This window comes from Tubulanus polymorphus, chromosome 1, assembly GCF_964204645.1.
Source record: "Tubulanus polymorphus chromosome 1, tnTubPoly1.2, whole genome shotgun sequence".
Classification (NCBI taxonomy): Eukaryota; Metazoa; Nemertea; class Palaeonemertea; order Tubulaniformes; family Tubulanidae; genus Tubulanus; species Tubulanus polymorphus.
The window spans coordinates 29,935,407-29,960,939 of record NC_134025.1 but is presented as its reverse complement, the minus strand read 5'-3'; the positions used below and the strand labels follow the sequence as shown (position 1 = coordinate 29,960,939).

The 25,533-nt window shown below is 37.6% G+C and overlaps 2 protein-coding genes across 4 annotated transcripts; one reads left to right on the top strand and one right to left on the bottom strand.

Moving 5' to 3' along the window:
* The first annotated feature begins 94 nt into the window (after positions 1-94).
* LOC141907624 (alpha-catulin-like) lies at positions 95-18,232 on the top strand. 2 transcript variants are annotated; one of them, XM_074797335.1, is made up of 16 exons: positions 95-406; positions 6,163-6,525; positions 6,964-7,083; positions 7,171-7,260; positions 7,455-7,673; positions 8,198-8,401; positions 8,755-8,841; positions 9,052-9,210; positions 9,441-9,533; positions 10,062-10,247; positions 11,183-11,233; positions 12,330-12,590; positions 13,026-13,232; positions 13,501-13,664; positions 14,930-14,981; positions 15,632-18,232. In XM_074797335.1, exons 1-15 carry the CDS (start codon positions 308-310, stop codon positions 14,973-14,975), a joined length of 2,349 nt encoding a protein of 782 aa, XP_074653436.1. In that variant the 5' UTR covers positions 95-307; the 3' UTR covers positions 14,976-14,981; positions 15,632-18,232. The 2 variants fall into 2 exon arrangements, with proteins under 2 accessions (XP_074653436.1, XP_074653442.1); XM_074797341.1 differs by lacking the exon at positions 14,930-14,981.
* A 489-nt stretch (positions 18,233-18,721) lies between these two features.
* On the bottom strand, positions 18,722-25,452 carry LOC141905942 (uncharacterized). 2 transcript variants are annotated; one of them, XM_074795060.1, is made up of 13 exons: positions 25,000-25,452; positions 24,501-24,857; positions 24,270-24,423; positions 23,923-24,064; positions 23,335-23,547; positions 22,812-22,996; positions 22,023-22,196; positions 21,464-21,693; positions 21,240-21,376; positions 20,897-21,082; positions 20,053-20,702; positions 19,725-19,812; positions 18,722-19,642 (listed from the first exon to the last, which is right to left on the bottom strand). In XM_074795060.1, the coding sequence occupies exons 2-13, from the start codon at positions 24,640-24,642 to the stop codon at positions 19,214-19,216; spliced, it is 2,730 nt and encodes a 909-aa protein (XP_074651161.1). In that variant the 5' UTR covers positions 24,643-24,857; positions 25,000-25,452; the 3' UTR covers positions 18,722-19,213. The 2 variants fall into 2 exon arrangements, with proteins under 2 accessions (XP_074651161.1, XP_074651171.1); XM_074795070.1 differs by lacking the exon at positions 25,000-25,452 and adding an exon at positions 24,889-24,966 and having other exon boundaries at positions 24,501-24,697.
* Positions 25,453-25,533: the final 81 nt, after the last annotated feature.

Genomic DNA, 25,533 nt, shown 5'->3' with positions numbered 1-25,533 from the left:
TCGTTGTGCAGCAATAATAGATCGTAAGGTGCTGCCCCACTACGCTGCCGGCTGGAACTATTAAAAATGGCATAATCGGGGTTCGAACCGCTTCTCGCTTAACCCCATTTCTCGGAAACATACAGCTGTCCAGTGTGAAACCCAATGAAGCGAGACACGTCGCTCTATAGACTCGAGGGTGTGCTTGGCCCGTGGTTAATTAGGGCTATTCAAAACCAAACCCGTGTCAACAAATCCGCCTGAAAACATTCTCGTTTTCCAGGAACTCATTTTTATTTCCATCATATCGATCGGGAACGTTGTCAAAATGGCTGCAGCAGCTGCAGCTCCGCGGTTTGAATCCCGAATTTCACTTGAAATTCGGACTAAATCCGTGGAGCAAACTTTAGTACCGTTGGTCACGCAGGTAAGTTGAATATTTCACTTATTTTCAATAGCTGTTGATTGCTTTAATTCCTCTATAAGTATCTTTAATGACAACAAATTAGACATTTCAATTTATGTATTAAATAGTCTGTGTTTTTTACTTTCGTACTACTGTCAAACGAATGTTCCATCTTTGGGATAAAATCTCACATTTGCAGTAGTCACTAACCTATCTGTGATTTAGTTTCACGATCGGATATTTTCACAGATTCTAAAAGCTTACCACTGCTTAGGTAACTAACCAATTTTGCTGCTGTGTGTTTTTGCCGCTTTGGGGATACTGTCACTGTCTGTTAAGTTTCAGTAGGCCTTTCATGTTAGGCATGAGTTTCATGTTAGTTCAGGATCAAATTTACTTATTTTACATTCATCTCATTAGAAATTCTCTTTATTCATGAAGTAAGCTGTTTATAGATCAACCTTTAGTTTTATAAGCTTGACTCATTCAATTCAATGTTTATCAAGTTAATCTGTTTAACATACAGTGATAATAATATATTTGTGAATCATCAATTGATGTTGAGTTGAGGGAGACTGAGGATGATACCTGTAGCCATCATCAGCAGGCGGAAAACTATAGTATAGAATCCAGTTTTTATGTCAATAATGGAGTTCATAAAATGGGATGATAGCTTAATGATTAGTACTGTGCTTATTGATACAAAACAGATTAAAGATTTCCAAATAACTGCTCTGTAGTCCCGCTCTTGAAATAGGGATTTTACCTCATATGTTGATTTGATTTGGTGTCATTCACAAATCCACCGTATCTGCTGGGAATAGGGTTTCAAACCCGAGAGTCGTCTTTCAACAACAATAATCGGTCAGGGGCCAGTTTCTCAAAAGATGTTTAGGGCCTAAAGATAACCGGTGCATAAATACCATAGTAACAATGATATTTTGATTGTCACAGCACTATGTCAACTATCCACTGGTTAACTCTTATTTGAAGAAAATGAACCAATTGCTAAAGTCTGGTTAACTCAACTTTTGAGCAACTGGCTCCTGTAAAATCATTGAACCATGAACTGCATGCATCTCTTCACCAGCATTCTACACATACAACTAACTACATTCATTCATTCATTCATCAAATAGAAATATTTTCCAGCTGTATCCAGTCAGTAGCTTCTGAATAGTTTATAGTCGACACATGTTTCTAGAAATAACTTTAGATCCATCGATGGAATTCTAATGATGAATCTTTTTTACTAGTTACCAGATTTGTTGTTTCTTGCTCTGGAAGTTTCCCGAACAAGTATCAGTGAACCCAGTAACCCATGGTCTACACCTAGTTTTATTCATATGGTAGTCCTCAAATTCAAATTACAGGGTGGCAACTTGTAAACCTGGAAAGTCAGGAAATTTTCTTTTCTAAAGAAATGTCAGGGAATAGTCAGGGAATTTTGCATGTGAAATGAAAGCGGCTCATGTGGGTTCAAGTATAGGCCTATTTCTAATAGTAAACTTTAGACAAAATTAACTTGAAAGTTTGTTGACACCTTGAAAACATGTAGTGCTTTATATTGTGACAATAAATGATATAGTATAGATTATATAATATAGGCCTAAGGGATCAATGAAATAATTTTGGATTTGAATATATCGATGATTGAAATGAATTGACCAGCAACGAGTCTAACCCCGATATATTGAAGATGTAGTACACATTGATTCACATAGAACTCAACGCATTCTAGGTTTTAAACTATATAAACATCAATTGAATTGTAACGGTTTTTAAAGTGTCAAAAAATTTTAACTCGGCAAAACAGTGGAACTGGATGCAAGTTATGTTTCGCTGTTTCAGGACTGTATAAGGTAGTGTTGCATGGGTATACTTAATAAACAAAATAAAGAGAACGTTATTAGGAACATAAGATCCGTTATAAATCATTGTTAGAACTGTCGAGAGAGGCAGAGAGGGATGTAACATGAAGCACCTGCTAATATTCATAGAGAGGGTATAGGAGGGAGAGACGTGGGGGGGAGGTGAGAGGAGAGAGAGAGATGTCACATGAAGCACCTGCTTGTATCCATATGAAAAATGATTGCCTGCTGATGATTATTTAACCGCTGTCTAATTAACCAGTTCTCGCTGTCTAATTAACCAGTTCTCAAACTGCGTCGTATAGCCGCGTATCATTAAAAACACTTCATACATAAATCATTCTCTCATCAATTATCAGACCGCAATTCCAGTTCATTTATGTAATTATGTCTTGTCACAATTACCCCCGGTCCTCGCTGGTGTTGTTCACATTTTTATCAAAATTTCTATTAAATACGGTTGTTAAAAAGCTGCAGTGCTCTCAGCCAGTGGTATGCGCTGTCTGCGCTGTATAGGAACCCCTGTAAACTCAGTGTATATGTATGGTAATTACCAATTATTAGTTCTAGTTGGATGGTTATAGATGATTAATATCGTATGTTTCAGCCTTTCTCTCACTCTCTCTTTCCCTCTCTTATAGTAAGGAGTTTGCTGGCATGTATCCGAGACCCTTCAGTTTGTGATCACTAGTTCTGATAGAATTTATGACACCCGTTAATACAGTTTTACAAAAACATTAATTCAAATCATCCGAAATGTCGCGATGAACGTTCATTATTCGCCGCGCATCGTCGTATCAATCCTGTAGTGAAATATAATCTCCAGATTCCTGGGTTAATCTCTCTGAGAATGATAATAACGATGATGACGGAGTTGAGAGAGAAGATGAAACGGTAAAATAGACGTTGAATACAGATTGAGTCAGAGATAGATATCAAAATTCTGCGTATATCATATTAAAGCATAAAGCATATCGCGCGGATGATGTTTATCTCTGGGGGGTGAATTCAGACTGGATCCAGACTGTACGCGCTACAGTCTAGAAATCCAGAAACCTCGCTCACAAAATCTCATCCGTGATCATCAGTATAGAATAGACTATCACGGAAACCTCTTCACAACAACCTCAGATATAATGAGTTATTGTTTATTACAAACTTTCATCTGAAACAGGACAAATTTAATAATTTCATACTGGTTATAACGAACAGCTATAACGAACAGATTTTTTCTGGTTCCCTGAAGTTCGTTATAACGAGGTTCCGCTAGGCTATAGAACTATCGGTTATAACAAGATTATCTCATCCCCTGAAGTTTGTTGTAAGGAGGTGCTACTGTGGCTCCTGTGTCAAAAGAATGCAAAATGAATAGAGGATTACTTTTACTTTGTGCCGCTTTTACTGGAAAAGTGCACTTTTCTGTTTGCCGGTACAATCCACCTTAGTTTCTATAGCAGTTTACCTGATTGATAAAAACCCCCTACCTCTCCCTCCCCCTCCCTCCCTCCCCTCCCCCCATGTTCACTAATGGACGTGTTTATTTAATTGTTCACATCGATTTATCGATTACGACTTAGTGAAAGCTAACATTTTGATGTTATTCCCTTTGAACAAAGAACATTGAAACGGCTACGAGGGGGGGGAAGCTAATTCCACGTATTTTGATTAAAAAAGACTCCCGGAAACGAGTCTAAAACATCTCCTCGGTTTTTAATGTCAGGGCTAAACGTGTACCGTGTAGAAAGACAGACGCAAGAGATACAACAGCTCGATGTAATTCATGAACTCGTGGGTGGCTTTTAGTTTCTCTACGCAGTCACTATCCTATCAGTATTCTATCAGTATATTATACAGTGACCTGTGTTCAATTAATCTGTTAACCTAATTATAATGCTAAACTATTATCATAGACTTGTTTTCATTTGATTCAATTGGAAGCAAAGGTTGATTAATGATTATTCTAGTATAATCTCAGAGGTCACGGTTATGATAAGTTAAGTATTCTAAACTGCACATAGCCAAAATCATGCGAGTAGCTTTCACCCATATAAGGCTCATTATAGGGGGAAAAAGCTTAGCGCTTTTATCATATTACTGTAATATAAGTAATTCAAGTAATATAAATGTCAATAAAATTTTTTTCAAACGGAAAAATATTGTATTTCAATGTCATACTGAGTGGGTAAAGACAGTGAGTCAATGTGCACTACGTCATCAATATTGGCGTTTCAAAATAACTATCAGAATTGTGAATTTTGGCGTTTATTTTGTAATCAAAAATATTTCGTAATGGAAATAAGTATATTGCGTCAGAGAATGTGCACTACGTCATCAATATTGGCGTTTCAAAATAACTATCAGAATTGTGAATTTTGGCATTTATTTTGTAATCAAAAATATTTCGTAATGGAAATAAGTATATTGCGTAAGAGAATGTGCACTATGTCATCAATATTGGTGTTTCAAAATGATAATTACGACTGTGAATTTTGGTTTTCATTCTGCAATTAGATATATTTCATGCCTCATTTTCTGTTAGATAGATTGCTGTCGTTTTGATAATGAATTTTGAGTGGATGTGCACTATGTCATCAATATTGGGGCTCGCGTTGTTAGATCGGTACCGGTCAACTAGATTCAAATTATCGATATAGGCCTATTCAGATTCAAAATAACTTAATTGGTCCTTAATGTTTTGTAATATTATTCATTGTCGATAGTATTAGGCAATATATGTGTTATTTTTCTTCAAGGTGTCGATAATCTTTCGAGTAAGTTTTCTTGTTTTTTGTTGAGATCAAGCAGTATTTGGTTGGCTGGCTATAAAGTGAATATTGACTGATTGATTGGATTGACACCTGTATCAGGTCTATCTCTGTTTATTTCCTGTCTCTCACAACTCACAGGAAATGATCTTCTCTATTTACACAATCGATTCATTAAAGTTCATGATAGTTGTTGTCGTCCTGTCTACACCCTGTTCCGCGATCAAACCTTATCCAGCTCGGGTCGACGCGCTTGAAATCGACCTATTCTAAATGTAATTGGAACTCGATCTAGTGACATTTTTGCAATCGGCTGGTGAGGGGTATCGGAGCAGAAGGTTTATCGGAGATCCGTATTAATGTATATTCATGTGACACCATCTCCGGAGATACAGCGACAGTGTTCTCTTGAGTTTCGACAGATTCTTCTAACTGCGAACCCTCTCTTCCAGTTACAGTTCGGTATTCTCTGAAAGTCAACCCCCCTGGTCGCAGCGTGTTCGACGATTGATCCAATATTTGCACTTGTGTTAATTATTGATATATATACACGGTACATGCTTGAATTATTGATCCGCGTTGAAATGAATCTATTTGGATCAGCGTTCGCCCTGAAGGTATATAAACTTCCCCTGTGACAATCACATTCACGCTGAGTTCTATTTCGAGAAAAGGAAAAACAAAAATAACTCGTCAAATCGATATAAATCTAATGAAGCAGTTTCTGCTTCTTTAATAGCACATGTATTTATAGAAAATGATATGTTAGAGTTGTCTTCGCTCGCTTCTGATGTTGTGGCACCAATTTAGCGAGTGAAAGCTGCTACAGTTGAAGGGTCGCCCGTCATCATGTGCATGTATTTTGTCAGCCGGGACGCATGATAATCCGAGGCTGTCTCGATCACACGAGCATTTTTGACCTGGGCTGAATTGCCCAGCGGTGCCAGATTAGGCCCGCGACAAAGTTTCTAATCGGTGGTTATGGGTTTGATATGGATTAAATTTGGGTGATCAAGAACATTGGACCAGGCTAGAGCCAAATTTAAGCTCCGGTGGAGTTATTGCGTGTGAATGCTATATGCTAATGTTCTATATATTTTAATCGTTTTCGCTAAAACATGTTTTATAATTCTCTTCGTAGATAACGACTTTAGTGAACGCGAGAGATCGACCGATCAAATCGGAGAAAACTTTGAAAGCGCTGGTTCGGGTCGGGCAGGCGGTGAATCTGGCGATATCTCGATTCGTAACGGTCGGAGAATCGATCGCCGAGGAGAATGTGGAAATACGTAACGACATGTGCGACGCGTGCAAGGAAGCGAGAATCAGCGGCGAAAATATACAGAAACTAACAGACGTGAAACTAGACGAGACCGGTCAGGTGAAAGGCGCGGAGAAAACGGCGATGGTTCGAGCCGCTAGACAGTTATTATCCGCTATTACCAAGGTGCTTCTACTCGCTGATAAAGTCGTAGTTAAACAACTGTTAGCGGCTAAAGATAAGGTACCGATGATTTACTATTTAGAACTAGCGTTTCATAGAATTAATCCTAATTATAACTCTGGCTTCCTTATAATTTAACTCGGGGAATTTGACAAATTTTTCTAAGAAAACCTGGAAAATACAGGGAATTTGGATATGTTATTGTCCATCCTTTTCTTAATCAATAGGGGCCTATATGATTCATGAAAAAATGAATCAATTGTAACATTTCATGCAAAGAAATTCCTCGGATTTACTCAGGGAATTTTGTGTTAAAACAACGAACATTCAGGGAAAACTCAGCGGATTGTGAATTGGCCGAAAGTGACTACCATGTTCAGTGCTATTTATTTTCTCTGTTTTGAAAATAGCTCTGAAAACCTTCAAAATCCTCTTTTGCTTTTTACTTCATAATTGTGGTTTTTTCCATAAAACTGTATTAAATCTTGTAATTTTCAGGTGGCCGTTAGTTTAGGAATTATAGAAACCGTAACAGGATTTCAGGATTTTGTGAAGGCATTTAGTCAGTTTGGTAACGAGATGGTCGAATTGGCTCATCTTACCGGAGATAGACAAAATGTGAGTGAAGTTTGTCATTCTAACTGTGTGTGCTGTTATCTAATTGAAACTTTCAGTTACTGATCATATTTCGTTAACGAATTACAGGATTTAAAAAGTGACAAACAAAGATCGCAGATGGGGGTGGCGAGAACTGTATTAGAGAAGGGAACAATGATGCTTCTGACAACTTGTAAAGTAAGTTGTTTTATTGGAACCGATCTCCTCAGTTCCACAGTTCTGGGTTTAGATCAGGCACGATTTTGATTTAGACCATTTTTGTAATGAGACCGGGACTGCGCGACCGGCCTCTGTCTCTCAAGGTCCTGCTCTCAACATCGCTCCACTTTCGTCCTGGTTTCTCATTATTCTCATTGCGTTGTTGATTTCAGACAAGTTTACGACATCCCGATTGTGATACGGCTAAGAAGAGTCGAGACGGCGTATTCAGTCAGATGCGATACGCTATGGATCTGATACAGCATATTGTATCAGATACCGGTCCGGTAAATACGGACGCATCGCCGACACCTACAGCTGTGAACGGTGATTCAGGAATCGGTCTCGCTCATTCTCAACCTACTGCTTATCGGTGTATGAAGGAGTTCGATGTACGTAACAAGAGTCTATTGTTTATATTCATTGATCGAGGATTTCATTACAATAATTCATTAATTATGAACTAGTGATAGTCAACACTAGTGATTGATTAACCGATGAATAAATACACCACAGCCACAGACTGCTTTTGTTCATAGTTGCTCAATTGTTGGTGACGGTTCACCAATTAATAACTGACTTGGTGACAATTAAAACTGTGGTTCACGCAGGTGAACTTAAAACCAAACTTTTAGCAACTGCGCCGGCTCGGACGTGTAAAATCATCTTTCTGCCCTAGCAGTTATGTTACTTTGCACCTCCTCCGTTACCCTATCCTGAGAAACTGACGGAGATGATAAAGAAAAACCAGTTTCAAACGCTGGAGCTCCTGACTGCACCATGAGTTCACAGATACTGCCATGTCTGACCTTTTATAGTCAAACTCGGCCTTTATACTAGTTAATAACTGTACGGCAACATAAACCAGGAATCTAAAAGAAACATGAATTGATAAATTGTGATTGTTTTTGCGCAGGATTTGGTTGAAATGACGAGGGTAACGTTAGTCGGACCTACAACGCAGAGTAAACTCGCGATAGCGCTAGAAAATCTGATCGAAGCGACTCAAGATTTTACCGATTCAGCGTATACAACTCACGAGCATCGAGAACGTATTGTAGAATTGTGTGAGAAACTCAGACATGAACAATCACTAGTAGTGAAAATAGGAATATTATTAGTACGTACAATGCATACATTAACCAGGGTTCTTACAGATCGGGGAAATCAGCGACTATCACTCAAGTCCAGATTTATTTATCACTGCAATGAAAATCAAGGAATTCTGATTCTTTTTCTTGCAAAATTCGGAAATTTGAATGTTTGGTGTCTTGTTGTTCTTGCTGGTGATTGGTGGTGCCAATCAGAAGAAACTACCCCCACTGGGGATATCTCAAAATTGAATCAGGGGATTTTTGGTCAAGGGTCACAGCTAATCATCGATTCACAATTCCCTGATCTGTATAAACCCTTATTTACATGCACTACACAAGTAAAGCTGCGATGTATGAAATTTGTCCATTTTTTCTATAGGATCAGTCAGATGCTGTGTCTCCAAGTCAGGAATTAGAAACAGCCATTCTGAAAACTTGCGAATTGTCGAAACTTTTGAAAAAACAGGTGAATTATTGATCCAGGATGAGATTAACTGAGAATGAAAAAAGTCTTTAAAGATTCATTGAGCTAATGGTCTATTCTATGTTTTGACTTTATCCTAATAGATGACTATAAGGATGTAGTGCATAGAGTAAGCCACTAAACTTTTCAGACTTAAGTTTTCATTCTCAGTAAGTGTGAAACATTTCACTGATTTATTGAATTTGATTCTAGTTACAAGATACAGCTATGGATCAAGCGTCGGAACTGTTTAAAACAAGCGAAGATCATGATTTGTTGATGGCTTTAAAAAGTGCCGGTTTAAACGGAGATTACGAACAAGTTTGTGAATTATCAGTGAAAATTGAAGAACATTCGGAACAACTTCAGGAAGTAAGTTCAAAAATGTAATGATTAAGAGAATTGTTGGTGAAATTAGGTGCAGAGCTCATACATAGAAACAGCAAGCCTGGTAACTAGTAGACCAATAGAACTAGTCCACTTCTGCAGTTAGGATTTTGATCTTGAGTTAAAACATCGAAAATGAACTACATGGAACTGCATAAACTATTTAAGTTTCTTTAACTGCTCATGACTTATATGTGTTTAATTTGTGATTACAGGTTTGTAAATTATTACGACATATCTGTAGCCTTGACCCACTAGTGATAACTGCTGAACACGTTGAAAACTGTATTAAATCATTATGTCCCCAGGTAAGAATCTTGACCATCTATATCAGACAAATAAAAGAACTTGTTAACCTGGTGTCAAACTAGAAAAGGTGAAAACTGGCAGTACTTAGTGGACAAAATCAAGTAAACCTTTGAATAATGATAATAATAATAATAATAATATGTGTCTTATATAGCGCTAAATCCAGCGAGGCTGCTCAGAGCGCTTTACATTTTCGGTATTATTACCCCGGCCAATTTTATACTCTAACATGTATCAGTCATCTCTCCCTGGGGAGAAGTAACACCGAGCTGCTAACAAGCGCTCAGGAGTCACAGGTATCCATTTACTACCGGGTGGAGAGAGGCAATGAGGATAAGTGTCTTGCCCGAGGACACTACGGCAATGTACGGGATTCGAACCCACGACCTGGCTTCCCAGAGCCGAACGCCCTAACCACTCGGCCAGGCCGCTCCACTTTGAAGTACTACCAATCTTCATGTTTACTGATTTGACAAATGTTGTTTTACTATTATGGTAGCCTATATGTTGTATGTATGTATTTTCAGTTGATTTATGCAGGGAAGACTCTAGCTCGATACAACAGTAGTAAAATAGCCCGAGAGAATTTAGACGTTTTCTGCGACAGTTGGGAATCGCAGATCAATGATCTTTCCGTTCTAGTCAAGGATATCAACGACGTTCTATCCGGGAAAAATGATCGACAGATTTACATGTCTTTACCGAGACCGGGCGTAAGTATTCTTCTACTTCTCATTCGTCGTCACATTTCAGTTGATTAAACGAATAAATTCATCTCGAAACCAGTTCACGATTTATCCCGTCATGAATGGCTAAATCCTCACTATAGTAAACCTACCCTTTTTATGTTCATCGCTTTTCGGAATTAGTGAATTTTATGTTTTATTTTTAACTACAAATCGTGCAGATTACAGTAAGTAATAGTATTTTGTTTATAATACATGTATGTATGAAAACGTACCTCTCTATGACCTTTCTATGACCTCTATTGACCTCGCTCTATAACGGTATGATTAAACAGGTATACGTTTGAATTGAAGGAAAACCCAGAATCAATAAAAAGTCTCAACTCAAATCCTATGAGTTCTGAAAATGGCTTGTAGTATTTGAGTCGAAACACCATTCTACTCTCATAGTTTTCTTTTAATCCTTGACCTGGCTTTGAAACTGGTATCAACTGAAAAGGTATATAAAACTGGGCCATGGATTTTGCTTCGATTCAAAAACAGACAGTGACTTGTCTATTGAAACGTGAAGGTTTATTCGAGACTCTGTGAGGAGATGAGTTTTATAGATATGAGTGATGGATGGTGTGTGTCGTGTGTGTGTTTTTATCTGGCGCTCGCTCGTGCGTCATGGAGAGGTACCCCGGTTTATCTCAGTTCTAATGTTGTTCAATCCACCTGAAAACAACCGACCAAAATTCACCCGCTGTTTGATGTGTGTTCCCGGCTGCATCCATCACCCATCATCTATTTCTGTCTCAATCCGCGCACTCCACACACACACAACTCTCTCTTATAATTCTCCTCAATATTTCAAATTGAATCATACTTTTTGCTCATGCAATTCTTCAGTTTTATCAGAACTTCGAAGTCATCTAATCAGTTACTGTGTGCGCTCAAATAGTTTGTTCTGTGTTTTATAGAAACATGGTACGACTACGAAATCGATCAGACCGGGACATCTCGATTCAGAGGTAAGACTCAATAAGAGAAAGTGAGGGTGGAGAGGGAGAGGAAAGACAAGATGAGAAGGGATCCTCGATAGTTTGATAGCTATTCATCTGAACTGATCATTATCTAATTACTAACCCGACATACCGGTGCCCAGCATGTTGAGTGTATTAGCTATTAATGAAACATATCGATGATGATTTTCAGACTAAAGGACCATTAGCTGAATGGGTAAATAACCAGATTCGTTGTTGTTTAGATTAATCTTCAGTTCTTTTCAAATATTTCCTATTCCTTAATTTAACGTTTTAAGTTGAACTTCGAAGGAGTCACTGGTGAAATAGATTATATTTTTATCTACAATATTTCAATCACACGTTTCATTGAGACTTAGAGTATTATTTATGTTCGTAGCTGTCATTAGTTAGAAAAAACAACTGATTTACACTAAACTCACGGTGTTTAACTTTCTAGTATTTGCAGTTTTTATTGCGGGAAATGAATAGTTATTGACGCATTTTAGTTGATTGTTTTTGACAGGCTAGTTTTAACGATACAGTCACTGTTGATTGGGTAATTTTGATGTATATTGTTTCTCTGTTACTATAGATATTCCTATATTGTATGTAAATGGTATGTTAATTAGGTTATGAATATTAAAATTTATCTATCAGTTTCTTTCATTGCTCATTTCTTCTTGATTATCGTCCAAATCTCCTTTTAATTTCATGTCAGTTAAGTTGACCATTTATAAATGTACTTCTCGTTGAAATGATGAAATGCAGGTTGAATTCCGTTTCCAATTGAAGTTTAGTTTGAATTATTTCGAACTCATTGATAATTTTTGCTAATATACGACTTTTATTTGAATTTTTTTTACCGAAAATAAAAATATTTTTTGCTATTAGATGTATTTCTTATCCCGTAAAATGTTTTTTATTTGTGGAACCTAAAGTGTATGAATGTTAGAACCAACTCGAGTCACTCTAAGGCAAAACTCGTTGCCTTAATTCAAATCAAACACGGATTATCCATCCCTTCATTGCTAGTGTATTGAATACTTACAGGTAGCTCACTTTTGAGATAAGAAATGTAGTAATTTTTCGATGAATATTTCAGGAACAAGCGAAAATAGCTAAACTCGGTCTGGAAATGAAATTGATCACATCAGAAATGGATGCGGAAACCGAGAAATGGGAAGAGCCGGATAACGACATCGTAAAACGTGCCAAGAATATGTCGAGTATGGCGTTCTCGATGTACCTGTTCACTAGAGGTGAAGGTCCGCTGAGAACTACGCAGGATTTATTCACTCAGGCCGAATATTTCGCCGAGGAGGGAAATAAATTATTCAAAATAGTCAAAGAATTTGGTCAAAGGGTAAGAATCACAACACCCCGAAAAAACCAGTAAACTGAAGAACGAAAGCTGCCATCAAATGAATGTTTTGGACCCGGACCAATCGTTTACACTGGTGCCGATTGGGTCTCTGTGTCTGACCAAAAACGTTGGACCTGGTCCATGCCAAATTTTAGCACGAGTCATTGCCCTTGAATGCTAACTGGTTCTTGAAGTGACTCTCCTCGCTTGCCACAGCATCATTTTGATAATATTTCAGTATCACGCGAGTGATTTACATGTAAACGTGCTCTATTATGAAATTTGAGTAAAATTTGACTCTGGTCTGATCCGGACCAGTTTGACCCAGGCCAAGTCATCTCTGCGCATTCACTGCTTAAGAATAGATTTGACTATACAGTTGTGGTTCAGTATTTATATGATATGTTTGATTGAAGCTATATTTTTCATCTTTAGGTTCCGGTTGGTGGACTGAAAACTGAATTGATCACGTATTTGGATAAAATTCCGGCTTATTGTCAGCATTTACACTTCACACTGAAGTCTCCTACATTCGGTAAAACAGCTACTTTTAATAAAGTTGACAGTGCAATACAGGAAACCAAAAATCTAATGAATGCTGTCGCTAAAGTTGTCACAACTTGCTTTATTTGCGCCACTAAGGTAAATCACTTTGCACTACTCAAGTTTCACAGTCTAGAACTCAGTCCTAGAAACTCAATGCATGATGTGAAAATCTGGAAACGTTATTTCAAAAACTGAAAAATTCTGGTATTTTGTTGTGAGAAAATGTGAAATAAGCCAATTAAAAGGATGTGAAAAATTTGAAATTCCAGAGTTTATGTTTATCAGTCTGACCGCTGTAGAGAGTTTATCTTCACTCTCGGCTGTGAGCTACTGTTAAATTATTTTCTCGTTTATTTTGTTACAGTATAATATAGACTATAGAGGATCACCTACTAGCTGTACACCCCCGCGATGGCAAAGTGGGCAAGTTCCAAGAAGTAACAGCTGCGATGCGGAAGCTACCCCACCTGGAATAGATGCACTGCTCCGTGGTAAAACGATGCAAGCTGGACCATCGCAAGATCCTAGGTATGGTAGACACTGGGTTTACAATGTGTAATGAACCAATGTAAAATATTGTGTAATTGGTATCGGGTTCTTGGACAGGAACGTCCTCCCTCAGCAGGGGTTCGAACTTGATGGCATCACGAGACTCTGCCTTGGCACAAAACCCTGATTAGCCTGTACCTGCACATTTGGGCTGATCAGGCTGGGTTTTGTGCCATGGCACAGACTCGCGATGCTATCAGGTTCGAAACCCTGCCTAGGGATGTTTGAACAGGAATGGAAATATTCTGTTTTGTATATTGTAAATAACACTTGTGGTGCTGGGTTTATTTATATCGACACGTCAATCATTCACTTTCAGGATTCGTTATTACGGATATAATCACTACCCTACCATGCTGCCCCCTAGGAGTAGGAATCGGCATCACTCACCGCTATCCCCCAGTAGTAGACAGCCCCAATCGCAACAACCTCACCATCGTATGTACATGGTGCCTGGCAACCTGTACAGTACTATCAGTTATGGACGTAGGCCACCCCCTAATGTCTGAGAGAGAGAGAGTAAGTCCGCCTGTCGGTTGCCGTCAGTAACTTTATTGTTGCGATGGTTTTAGTAACCGATGGGTTGCCGTGAGTTACCTGCCTGCTGCCTCGTTTTATTAATCAACGTAATTAGCCGAACTAATATCCTACTGGATGACTCCGGAGTCGACTCTGAGGAGTCAGTCTTAGATTTAACAGAACTTACCCCTAATATGTATGATTATAATTATTCACTGCCTTTCTCTTATAACTGAAACCCGTTATATAGGACGCCGATATATATCTTACACATTAAACCAACTGTTAACATTTAAAACAGCATGAACAGTAGAATATAAATCCCAACGAGGATGTACCAGCACAGCTACTGTGGCAAACGAGGATCAATTGAAGATATCAATTTGAAATTTACAAAAGCAACTAATTTTCACTGTGAATGACCGAGTGTATTGTTGCGCCATCTGGTGTGTGCTGCTGGTACTCCGTCGATCAAATATCTTGTTTATTTTCTGTTTCACTCTAGTTTGACTTGATGATGATAGGATTTAGGCAAAAACCTGAAACTGTTAAAAAGTAAATGAGATATTTCATCGATTGTTTGGGATTTTTATTTTATCTACAAAATGAGGAAAACATCATTCAGTGAAGCAGCGTCAAGCATGAACAGTGTTTTAACCCCACAGATATATAAACCATTAGTTTGTATCACTGCTCTGGCAATGTGCAGTATTTTCTTATTTCAGCCCTCGTAGTAGTAAGACAAGTAGCCCTAATCAACGTCTAGTTTGACATGCTGTAAGTCACTCATAAACCTGTCCACACGCACTCCATAAACACTTCACAGTAAATGTAGTCGTTAATCAGAACCTTAGCTGTACCTGTCATACCTGTATTCAATTACTGAACCTTCAGTTTAAATCCAAAAAAAATCTCTCTTCAACCAAATGAAACTTCAGTTAACTGCCTCAGTCTAGGATATAAATATTTCACTGAATTGAGAATTGAAGGAAATAAAAACTCTGAGAAAAAACTCTAAAATTCACGCATTAGCTGAGTTGACCGGAACCGAGTTGTGAGGGATCTATTCCTCAAGCTATTACGGATGGTATTGGCTAAGGTTCTTTAATTGGTAGTTGTAGGTTCACAGTATATTCCCATCGTACAGCTTATTCCACAAACAGGGAGAAGTTTCTCACGTTTCTTCTAGTTCCAACTGATTTTAGAAATGAGTATGAATTTGCATGTGTTCCTGCATGCTGATGTACAAAACACATAACGATCAGTTTAGCTTGTATACAAAGCACAACAATGTTAAAAATGCATGGTGTGAACAAAAAAACCGTAGTGAGTCGATTTAAAACTGATAAAAACTGTCTAAAATCATTTCTGAAATGATATATGTTGTTTATGTTAAACGATGTAATGAATGAAGTTCTATTTTATAGATGGTAAAATAGCGACTGCCCCTGCGTGCCTAGTTACCGTACATCAGTGTCTTCACGACGATACAGTGTCGTCGTTAATTTAAAGACAATGGAATTTAATTTGATCGCGTGTACAATCGGTCGGTGCTGTATGTGGTGGCGCTTATAGTTTAACTTCAATATAATGGTCAACTGCGAACCGTGCTGAGATGCGATGAGTAGTAGACTGGAACCCGTAATACTCCGCTGAAAGATTTAACTACACCTCAGAAAGAACTCTTATCGAAATTTGACAAGTGTCGGGTCGATTGAAAGACTTAAGACCAGTCTTAATACGTTAACTATAGGACAAAAATGAGAGAAGTATCAACCATGTGACCCGAGGTCTGTTTCACAGAATGACTAACAGTTTATTTAGACATACAAAAGACCCGTTTTATAAACAAGCTGAGAAAATTTCATCCAAAGTTTTACGACAATTTAATTAATTTCATGTTGAATACAACAAACTATAACGAACAGGACTCAGTTCCAGAACTGTCGGCTTAATTTGACTCTTGAGTTGATTTCAAATGTTTAAACTCTCAGAGACTGGTAACTTTTGTAACCATTGAAGTGGATCCTGATTTTCTGGTCCTCAGAGGTGGTTAGCCACATTAGCGATAAATCTAATGAAATTCTTAGTCATTTTGTGAAACGGGTTTCTTTCAGTCATGATTGACTCAATCGTCAATGAAACTCAGCTATACTTGTAAAAGTGCCTTACATGTTCGATGTAAAATGGCCGCCGTATATAATATTTAGATATACACTGTATCTGCAGCAGCAGCAACAAAATTCTGTGTGTAAAAAACAGCTTATCGTGTTAAGTAGCTTTATGTATTAATACATGTATTAACAACGACGTAGAATATCAATTGATGAATAAATCTGAATGATTTTGATGAATAATTTTCCCGCTCTGCTGGATGCTGGCGAGATGAACCGTGCAGCTTGTATCGATGTCAATTTTCATTCTTCTGCGATCGCGATTAAAAATCAATTCATATCTGATATTTTATTCCATGTATATACTACTGATACTGTGAATGACTGAAGGCTTCGAAACACTGCATTTTGCCACTTATTTTTATAGCTTTTATTTCCAGAGTAAGTTCACTTTTATCCGATGTTTACGTATCGTTTTTTTTGTAGTCATTAATTAGTAATATATTACATAATTTATTTAATCTATAGAATTATAATATATTGAAATGATAGTAATTTTATTCAATGATATACGTACAAGTTGTTTAAAACGAAATTACTAGGACTCCGTTCAATCGGATGTATTTAGAAAGTGAGAATTTTCTGAGTAATGCAGTAGACTCCAATTGGCTTAGAGTCGACTGCCCCGGAATTTGCTTACCTTGATGAGAATGGTCTCATGAGGCGGGTGTAGTCTATTGTAACCCGGTTGATGCATCTGAGAACAGTTTTATGAGTTGGTCGGGTTTAGAGTTGTCGCGGAGTCTACTAAATTGTAACAGAGTCTACTGTATTATTTCGCCAGTCTTGGTCTCATTTCATCAAACGGTGCTTTTAAAAAGATTCATTTGGAAATTATTTAATTCCTATTTTACTCATTTTTAGGCAGTATTTCCTGATATTTTTACCGGATCATTTTATCGATGATAGTGTTTTATCTGTTCGGAGATTGTGAATTACGCGATGAAGATTATTAGATTGATTACATGTATATAGTACTTTCAAAACTCAACCAGTCGTGCAAATTAAGGAATCAGTTTTAGAGTTACGTGTTTAAATTTGACTCGAAAATGATTTATGTTAACCAGCAACTAATAAACTGGGTTCTGGGGCCAGTGTTGAATTCCTAACTCAATCTTATATTTTAAACCAAAGACAGTACTTTAAGGGAACGATTAACTTGCGCCAGTGCTCGAGATACATTGAATTATGGTAATAATCAGCACGAAGTAAATAGCTGTATAGATATAAATAGATTCAGATGTATAAAGCTGCTAGCTGATTCTAATCGATTGTGTCTAGGATTAGATGGTAAAACAACACCTTTCAATTAGTTCATGAAGGTGAACAGGTTATTTCTGTAGTCACGCCACACGTACTATATTATTATACTGCTGCAGTTTATTTTTCGGTCTTTGAGTCTAATTCTAGCCGCGATGTTTCCAGTTTAGGAATAGCAATTCCTGTGTACACCGAAAAACAGGATACAGACTTAATTGCAACAGCATATATACCTCCTTCATGCTTCACAAAGTTTGAATGATTACCAGTAAATCTGTAATTCACCGAGTATTTAAAAATGTCATATCAGCACAATCTTTAAGTTAATCAGTTAATGATGAGTTACAGGCTTCATTAAGTGATAAAAGGCTTACACACATCGTAGTCGTAGATGTAATATGTAAAATAATAAATAATGACGTTTAATGCCCCAAAGAGAGTCGAATTACATGATGAAAATGATATAAATTTGAATGTGATAAAATTTTGTAAGAGAATTAATTAAAACTATTTGTCGTGTCAACTCAATATCTATATATGATAATCATTGCTGTATGATGCTTTTATTTATTTAAATAAAATGTAAATTTAATATAACATACAACGACTTTGTTTTAATGTACATGAAATACAGGGGCTTCAGGTGGTACAGCTATCAGCAGTAAGGACTCTGGAGGGATCCGTCTGAAAACACTCTACAAGCATTATCAATAACCTATAGATGGCAATCAAATTATAATTAATGAGCGTTTGATAGAGAAAAGATTAAATATATTCTTAATTACCGGTAATCATTTGTCTTAATCATATTTGACCACTCTTACCCTTTCTAGAAGGGGTTCAAACTGTGGATGTCCCGTCCATACATCTCTGCACACAAGTCACCGACACAATTGGTATCAATTTGATCTCAAGATCTGGGACACGCGTTTCCTCTACGGTATTCAGCTGTACTCATCTCATTGGTAAGGTTACAAGTATGGTGTCCTCGGTGTTAATCCTCAATCGCAAAATAAGACTCGAAGAGATAAGAATGTACCCGGTAGATCTGTATGTATGTATATATGTATTGTAATCTCTGTATAAGACACACGTATAATAAATAAGATTATATATATATATATGGCTATAAAATTATCAAAAGTTTTTTACACTCAAGATAAATCAGACTAGGATATAATCCGTATTTGATATGATACTAACGATGTATACACTCAAGTAATATCACAGCAGTTTAGTTTTATATATCGAGGTATCTTCACCATTACTTAACTTTATGGTATCTCGAATACACAGGACGGTTGATATAAGTAGTATGGAATAAAAGAGCTATAAAATACTGTCCCAATTGACAAGTTACTTAGGCATTTGCTCGGCCGAGCATTATACTAGAAAGTTGTTTACTCGGCCGAGTGATAGTTTGTATTCGACAACCCACTCAGCCCAGCTTAGTAAAAGTTAAGTTCTTTACTCGGCCGAGTGACTGATTAAATTTGGCAATCTCACTCGGCCAAGCAAATACCTAAGTAACTTGTCAATACCTGAATAATACATAGGTAAGTACGTTGGATGGTATTATAACAATGAACAACTACGACTTCGTCCATATTTCACCTCATCATTTGTACCATTAGATGATATTTGATTGTTAACACTAGTAGTACGAGCATCATCGACTATTTGATTTGATTCACTATCTTTCAGCTGTTCGGATTCACCAGTATTTGTAGATGTATCTGGTTGTGACGAGTCTTCAAACTCCTTTGGTTGTGCAGTTTCAGTAGGCTCCTTCAGTTGTGCACCATCTTTCGGCTCCTCTAGTAGTGCAGCGTTTGTAGGCTCCTTCAGCTGCGCAGTGTTTGTACACTCATCGGTCTCAGTAGCACCAGTGGACTCTTCAGGAAAATCAAGAACATGAACTTTCTCCGATCTGAAATCCATCACATCAGTTTTCTCAACATGTTCATCACCAGTTTCAGTCTTCGTCGTAATTGTTCTTATGAACTGTGAAATAAACATCACATGAAACGATACAAACTGTCTCTTTATTAAAGAAACCCAAGCATTTGAGGTTGCCTCTACTCACCCCATCGGGGATTGGAATTCGTTCTTTGGGGTCGACTTTCATGTCCATAGCTATAATATTCCTGATAATCATGTTCTTCTCTTCTGATCTATAATATATTTACACTGATATCAATTTCAAATACCGTGTAACACCATTACTGCCAACTACCGAGATATCGAGTTTGCCCGTTGCTAATGATTTTTATTCGCTGTTAGTCATTTGTACTCTGGCATACAGAAGTGACACTGTTCCTGATAACTCATAGTAGCAACAGGGGCAGCACTATTATTATGATGGCAGTGAATGCATTGAATTTGAGGAAAGCATCTAAAACATTAAAACATACCTCGAAGTTGTGAGTAGTTCTATAATAACCTCTGAGGCCGCGTCGAGAGCAGTGAAAATCTTCATATTCATCTGTTCGTCACATTTAAACTGATACCACACTTTATCAGCTGCTTCGGTAAATGGAGTGACGCCGTTCTGATTGGCAACCCACGACAAATCCTTCCAAATCGAATCATAACACGCGATATCACACGGAATCAGATGAGCGTAACTCGGTTTATCCAACAACTGCGACATCTGTATCACATAGAGAACCTGTTTACCTATTTCAGCGCGATGTCTACAGAGGGCGCTATGAAACTCTTGTTGTTCGCGTTTCGAAGTGAAATACGCCGGAGACACGACGGCGACGATGATTTTCGCTCGTTCCAGTTTCGACAACTGACTCGCCTCGGATTCCGTATCGAAATGAATCTCCAGTTCGTCCGATTTAAACTTAAGAATCTTGCGAAGACAGGACGCGTAAATCTTGTCCGAATCATTAACGCTGATGAATATATCACACCGATTCTCATGCGTCGTTTCCACATCCGCAGTCGTCTCGCGTTCAACTGGTTTTTTAATGAATTTTCCGGCTTTACGAGTAAAATTTTCTCGGAAATATGAATTACGATTCTTAGCCATCAGCCAGTCGAGATGATGCTTGGTCTGAAAATATTTCAAGAATTCAAAATATTATTTCAACTCGATAAGCCATAAGTTGTATGCTCTATCTTTGAGTCCCAAATTTTACTTCCATTTAGATTCCCTATAAAGTGTAAATCATCATTTCAGTAAGTCCTCAACATATTGATGGTATAAGAATCCACAGTTAGATAGCACTGAAACTCATTCTGCAGTACCTTATTAGTCTGGAAGATATTCGGATCGATTTCTCCGTTGTCCAAGAAATTGATGATTTTCTGACAGACTATTGAAGCGATTTGATGCGTATTTCGGCCATCCACGACAGGAACGTAGGAATAACCTCGCTGCAATGACTCATCTACATCTTCTATCAATACGGGAACTAAATTCACATCTACTGCCTACAAAACAAAATACTATAATACAGGACACAGTTCCACAGATGAGTTTGACCCAAGAGTTAAAATCAGTCTGTTGTTAAATGATACCTGTGGTTGCGGATGCCGAGGGGAAAGTAAATAATATCTCTGCATGAAGAGGGCGAGAAATGGTACTTACAGATGACGTGTGGCAGGCGAGCGCTAGATTGTACTCTTCACAGCAAACACTTGAATTCATGTAATCAGGAGTGAGCATAACTAAAACTACGTCACTGGATTCTATAGCACCGTACAATATCTGCTGCCACGAAGCTCCTATAGAATATAATAAACAATCAATGAGCTGCTCTTCAGGACCCGGTTCCACAGAAATCATCTTAATCTACCGCAAACGATCAATACCTGTTTTCAGCTCATTTCGGTCGAAGAAAATCTTCAAATCTGGTTTCAATTTCTGCAGCGTTTCCAGAAACAACGCGACTTTATTCGTGTTTTTATGACAATATGAAATGAAAACGTCGTAATCCGTTTGTTTACGTGCGGCGGTCGCGTGCTTTATTCCTGCGCTCAACTCGGATTTCACAAACGTTCTACAGCCGGTTATCAGCTTATCGAAACTTCCATCATCAATCCTGTCGAGTTTGAAAATAGAAATATCTCTTTTATCAGGTAGTCATAGTGATCCTGAGAAATATATTTGAATAACAAAAAGAAATCTAACCCAGGTTTAGTATAGAAATTTTTCTGTGCATTATCATTATGTACAAACAGATTTTGAAAGGGACCATTCATAATACAAGCATGCATACATGGGGTGAAGGGGTAAACAGTCAGCCACTTCTCCCTTTGAACATACTGTGATGCTTAAAATTGCATTATAGAGCGGGGGTTTAGAAATTGTCATTTTGAGCTATGTATTTCATGGATGGCCCCAAAGTGCATAACAGCTATAAAACTTTACCTACAGTCCAGATATTGAATCAGTTGCATATAAACGGGTAATTGAGGTATCGTTTTCAAAAGGAACGGTGCTAAAATATCACGCGATGACACTCGATTACAACACAGTGCGATATTATACTCTTCGACACATTCTAATGATGTCAGGTAATTCTGCGTTAAAACGGGCAGAACTCTAAAAACAAATGATAAACACAACATCAACGGATAAAATACCTGAAATCTATATATTGAGTAACGAGCATGTATGTCGGCATCACTTGAACTTGTTTTAGATAAACAGGAGCTAAAACATGGCGTTCTACAACTCGATTACAGCATAAAGCCATATTGTATTCATCTAAACAACTGGAGCACTGTAAATAACTCGGGCTCAATATGGTTATCACTCTGAAAATATTCATTATCAATATCCTGTTATTTTTATTATTGATTGAATTATTTTCAAAGAAACATGGTTAGACATAATGTCGTTGTCCACAGCCTGAAGGTTGTCACTCTGTACAGAGTGGATGAGCCCAAGTGTCTCTTGCCGGTCTTACTGCCCGCAACTCATGAATTCCTGGGACTGGGACAAGATAAGCCAATAAGAAAGACAATGGACCAAATTCTTAAAACTTGAAGGGACACCGATTCATTTTCAATTCCATGGAGTTTGCCATAATCAAGGAGGAACAACAGATCATTATTCAGAAGAGAATGTCTCTAGAAATAAGGGATGGTTGGTTGGTTGGCAGTACTGTTCAACAGTAAACCAGAATAGATATCCGAGACAGGCGATGACAGTTACCTGAGACAGACAATCATAGTATCATAGATCTCCTGTTGCCAAGCTTGTTCTAAGTCCAGTTCATGTTTTTCTGTATTGATACGAAGTCCCGGTTTTTCAAGTAATAATTGTTTTCGTATCATTTCTACGTAATCCTGATCTTCGCGACTGTAGGACAGGAATACATCGTACTGTATAGAAACCTCCTGTCAGTGAAATAAAGACAAACATGTTACCCATTGAGACTGTATGCTAAATTGTGTAGGTATCTGTAGCCTGGATCCAACTTATTTAGACAACTTCTGGCATCAATCTTCCAATTCTTTATCATTCACATTTCACATGTGTTTAGAACCTTTCCAAAGACATTTTCGAGTGAAACGTAACTACAAACACCGGACATTTTATCACTTTCAAAAAGTGATGATCCCCACAATTCACACAATAAATGGTACACATGGCTTTGGGTTAATAATCAATATTTTTATTATTGATTTTGACTCTCAAGTCATTACGTAAAACTGGAGTGAAATTTCGCACTAACCTTCCATTTAGTTTTTCGAGACTCCCATTTCAATTTCTGTTTATTGAAAACATCGATGAGACCATTGAGATAAGATGATTTGATATCCGATTCACAGGTGAATTGTTCTCTCGTGAAAACAACTATCTTGAGACAAACGAGAGGTAATCCAGCAGTGATCCAGTTACACGCTGCAACTACCATCGATGTCAACATCACATTTATATCACAGTTCTGGAAAATAATTACAACAAACTAGATACATCCCATACCGTACATGACCCTGAAACAGTTTTGAGTAAGGATATACAAATGCCCAGATATGATTAACTCCTGAATGAAATTGAGATGCAGATTTAATGATTGGAGAAATTAAATCAACCTTTTTTGAAACTGGGTCCAGAAGTCCAATGTCCCAAAAGAGTGAAAACATAAGTATTTAAACAGTGTCTAAACCAAAAATTGAGAACTTTTTTGTGAACGTGGGAGAATAACTGTGGAACTGGGTCCCAGATTAGTATGAAAACTATCGAAATGAAATTTTGCGTGCAAGTTGTATACAATGTAGAATATGAATGAATTTGATATGATGTGGATAAATCGACCCACCTGATCGCCAGACGCGAGAATAGGAGTTATAACGGAACTCGGTTGATTGTTGAATGCTGGAATCATACATCGAAAAACATCTCCTATTAACATACTCGGGTGGCTGAAATCACGCACTTGTTGCTCAAAACATAAAAGTCGTCTGAAAATGTTTAAAATCAAGCAAATCAGAAGGAATCAAGAATACAGTAGACAACACAACAGGGACTTGTCACAATTGATGGTGGATAAAACCAGTATTAAGGACCAACAATGAAAGATTTCTCATTATCATACAGGGATACAGGGTTGGTCATTGATCAATTGTCGCTAACACGATAATGTTTTTGATTATGAAGTGTAATTACTTGTAGGGCAAACCATCTGGAAGTGGATGAGAGAACCAACAATTGAAATTCCTTCTCAAATCTTCAGCTTTATCTCGCGCTAAATCGCGCACGTTGATTCCAAACGAGCGTTTTAACGCACCAATCACAGACGTCGGAGTGGCGCAATAATCACCTGAAATATAACGATAGTTTCATAGCACCGATGAATTCAGTCCCGGGTCGGTCAATTAACGGTGTATTTATTATTACCAGGAAAAGCGGAAATCATAAGAAGATCGACTTTATCTTCAGGGGGCAATAATGTAATATCACCAAGTAATAACTGAATCTCATGATGTCCTTCATCGGTGACTAAATCAATTGATGATGCTCGATATAATCCTGCAGCCATCTTTTTAGTCGAATATTGGACACTCGCACTCCACAGCTGCTGCTAGACGGAACCACTGTCAAGCAGTTGAATGACACAAACAAACTGGCACAAACTAAACAAACAAACTTATATCGTATGTAGACATACGATATAAACTAATGTCTATTTGGCTTGATTTGAGTTTCACAGGTGGCCCAGCGTAAGTCAGTTTCGGTGCCTTCACTTCATTTAGGCTACAAATAGGCCAGAAATTTCATTACTTACTTACACAGGGTCAGGGAGGGATTTCGGATGTAAACTTGATGGGGTTTCATATTTTAAGGAGTTCGATTTAAATGTCGTCACCTCTTTCGATAAAGTTATATTTACACTTACTTCCTAGTTATTAGCTGCAAGCCAGCAACGCGGATGTTAGATGTCACCTTAGTCAGTAACCTGTCTGTGGTTTAGTTTCACGATCGGATATTTTCACAAACCACAGTCAGGAATGGGAAGGTCATTTTTGTATGAAATCTTCGTCAGCCAATTTGACTGACGAGTAATTTGCCTGGCATTTCATTGTCTCTTAAGATATCTGTCTCATTTTTGTTGTAATCGACGCACAACAGATTCGTAGTTTGTCTGATACCTATAACACCTCACCTGACGATCTTAATCCATGTGCAAATCGGCCGTAAAGTGAGAGTAAATTTCCGTCCAGTCAACAGCTGCCATTTTGAAAATTACTGGAGGTGCTGGCACCTGTGGACTGAGGCCAGGACAACAGCACAAACTAACAAAGCGAAACGACGAAATTTAAAAAAATTAAAAAATCAACACTTATTCACATTTTTCTTTTACCAGAAATTTATTATTTTATTATTTATTATGGAAAACACGAAGACTTGAAATAAAAGTTGGAAAACCATC

Bases quoted from the DNA above. Each gene is read 5' to 3' on its own strand.
- LOC141907624 (XM_074797335.1), top strand. From the start codon at position 308: ATGGCTGCAGCAGCTGCAGCTCCGCGGTTTGAATCCCGAATTTCACTT. The intron at 8,402-8,754 runs GTACGTACAATG...TTTTTTCTATAG, and splicing joins TGAAAATAGGAATATTATTA to GATCAGTCAGATGCTGTGTC. The intron at 11,234-12,329 runs GTAAGACTCAAT...TGAATATTTCAG, and splicing joins CGGGACATCTCGATTCAGAG to GAACAAGCGAAAATAGCTAA.
- LOC141905942 (XM_074795060.1), bottom strand. From the start codon at position 24,642: ATGGCTGCAGGATTATATCGAGCATCATCAATTGATTTAGTCACCGAT. The intron at 22,997-23,334 runs GTTAGTGCGAAA...TTTCACTGACAG, and splicing joins CTCGAAAAACTAAATGGAAG to GAGGTTTCTATACAGTACGA. The intron at 20,703-20,896 runs GTACTGCAGAAT...AAATATTTTCAG, and splicing joins ATATCTTCCAGACTAATAAG to ACCAAGCATCATCTCGACTG.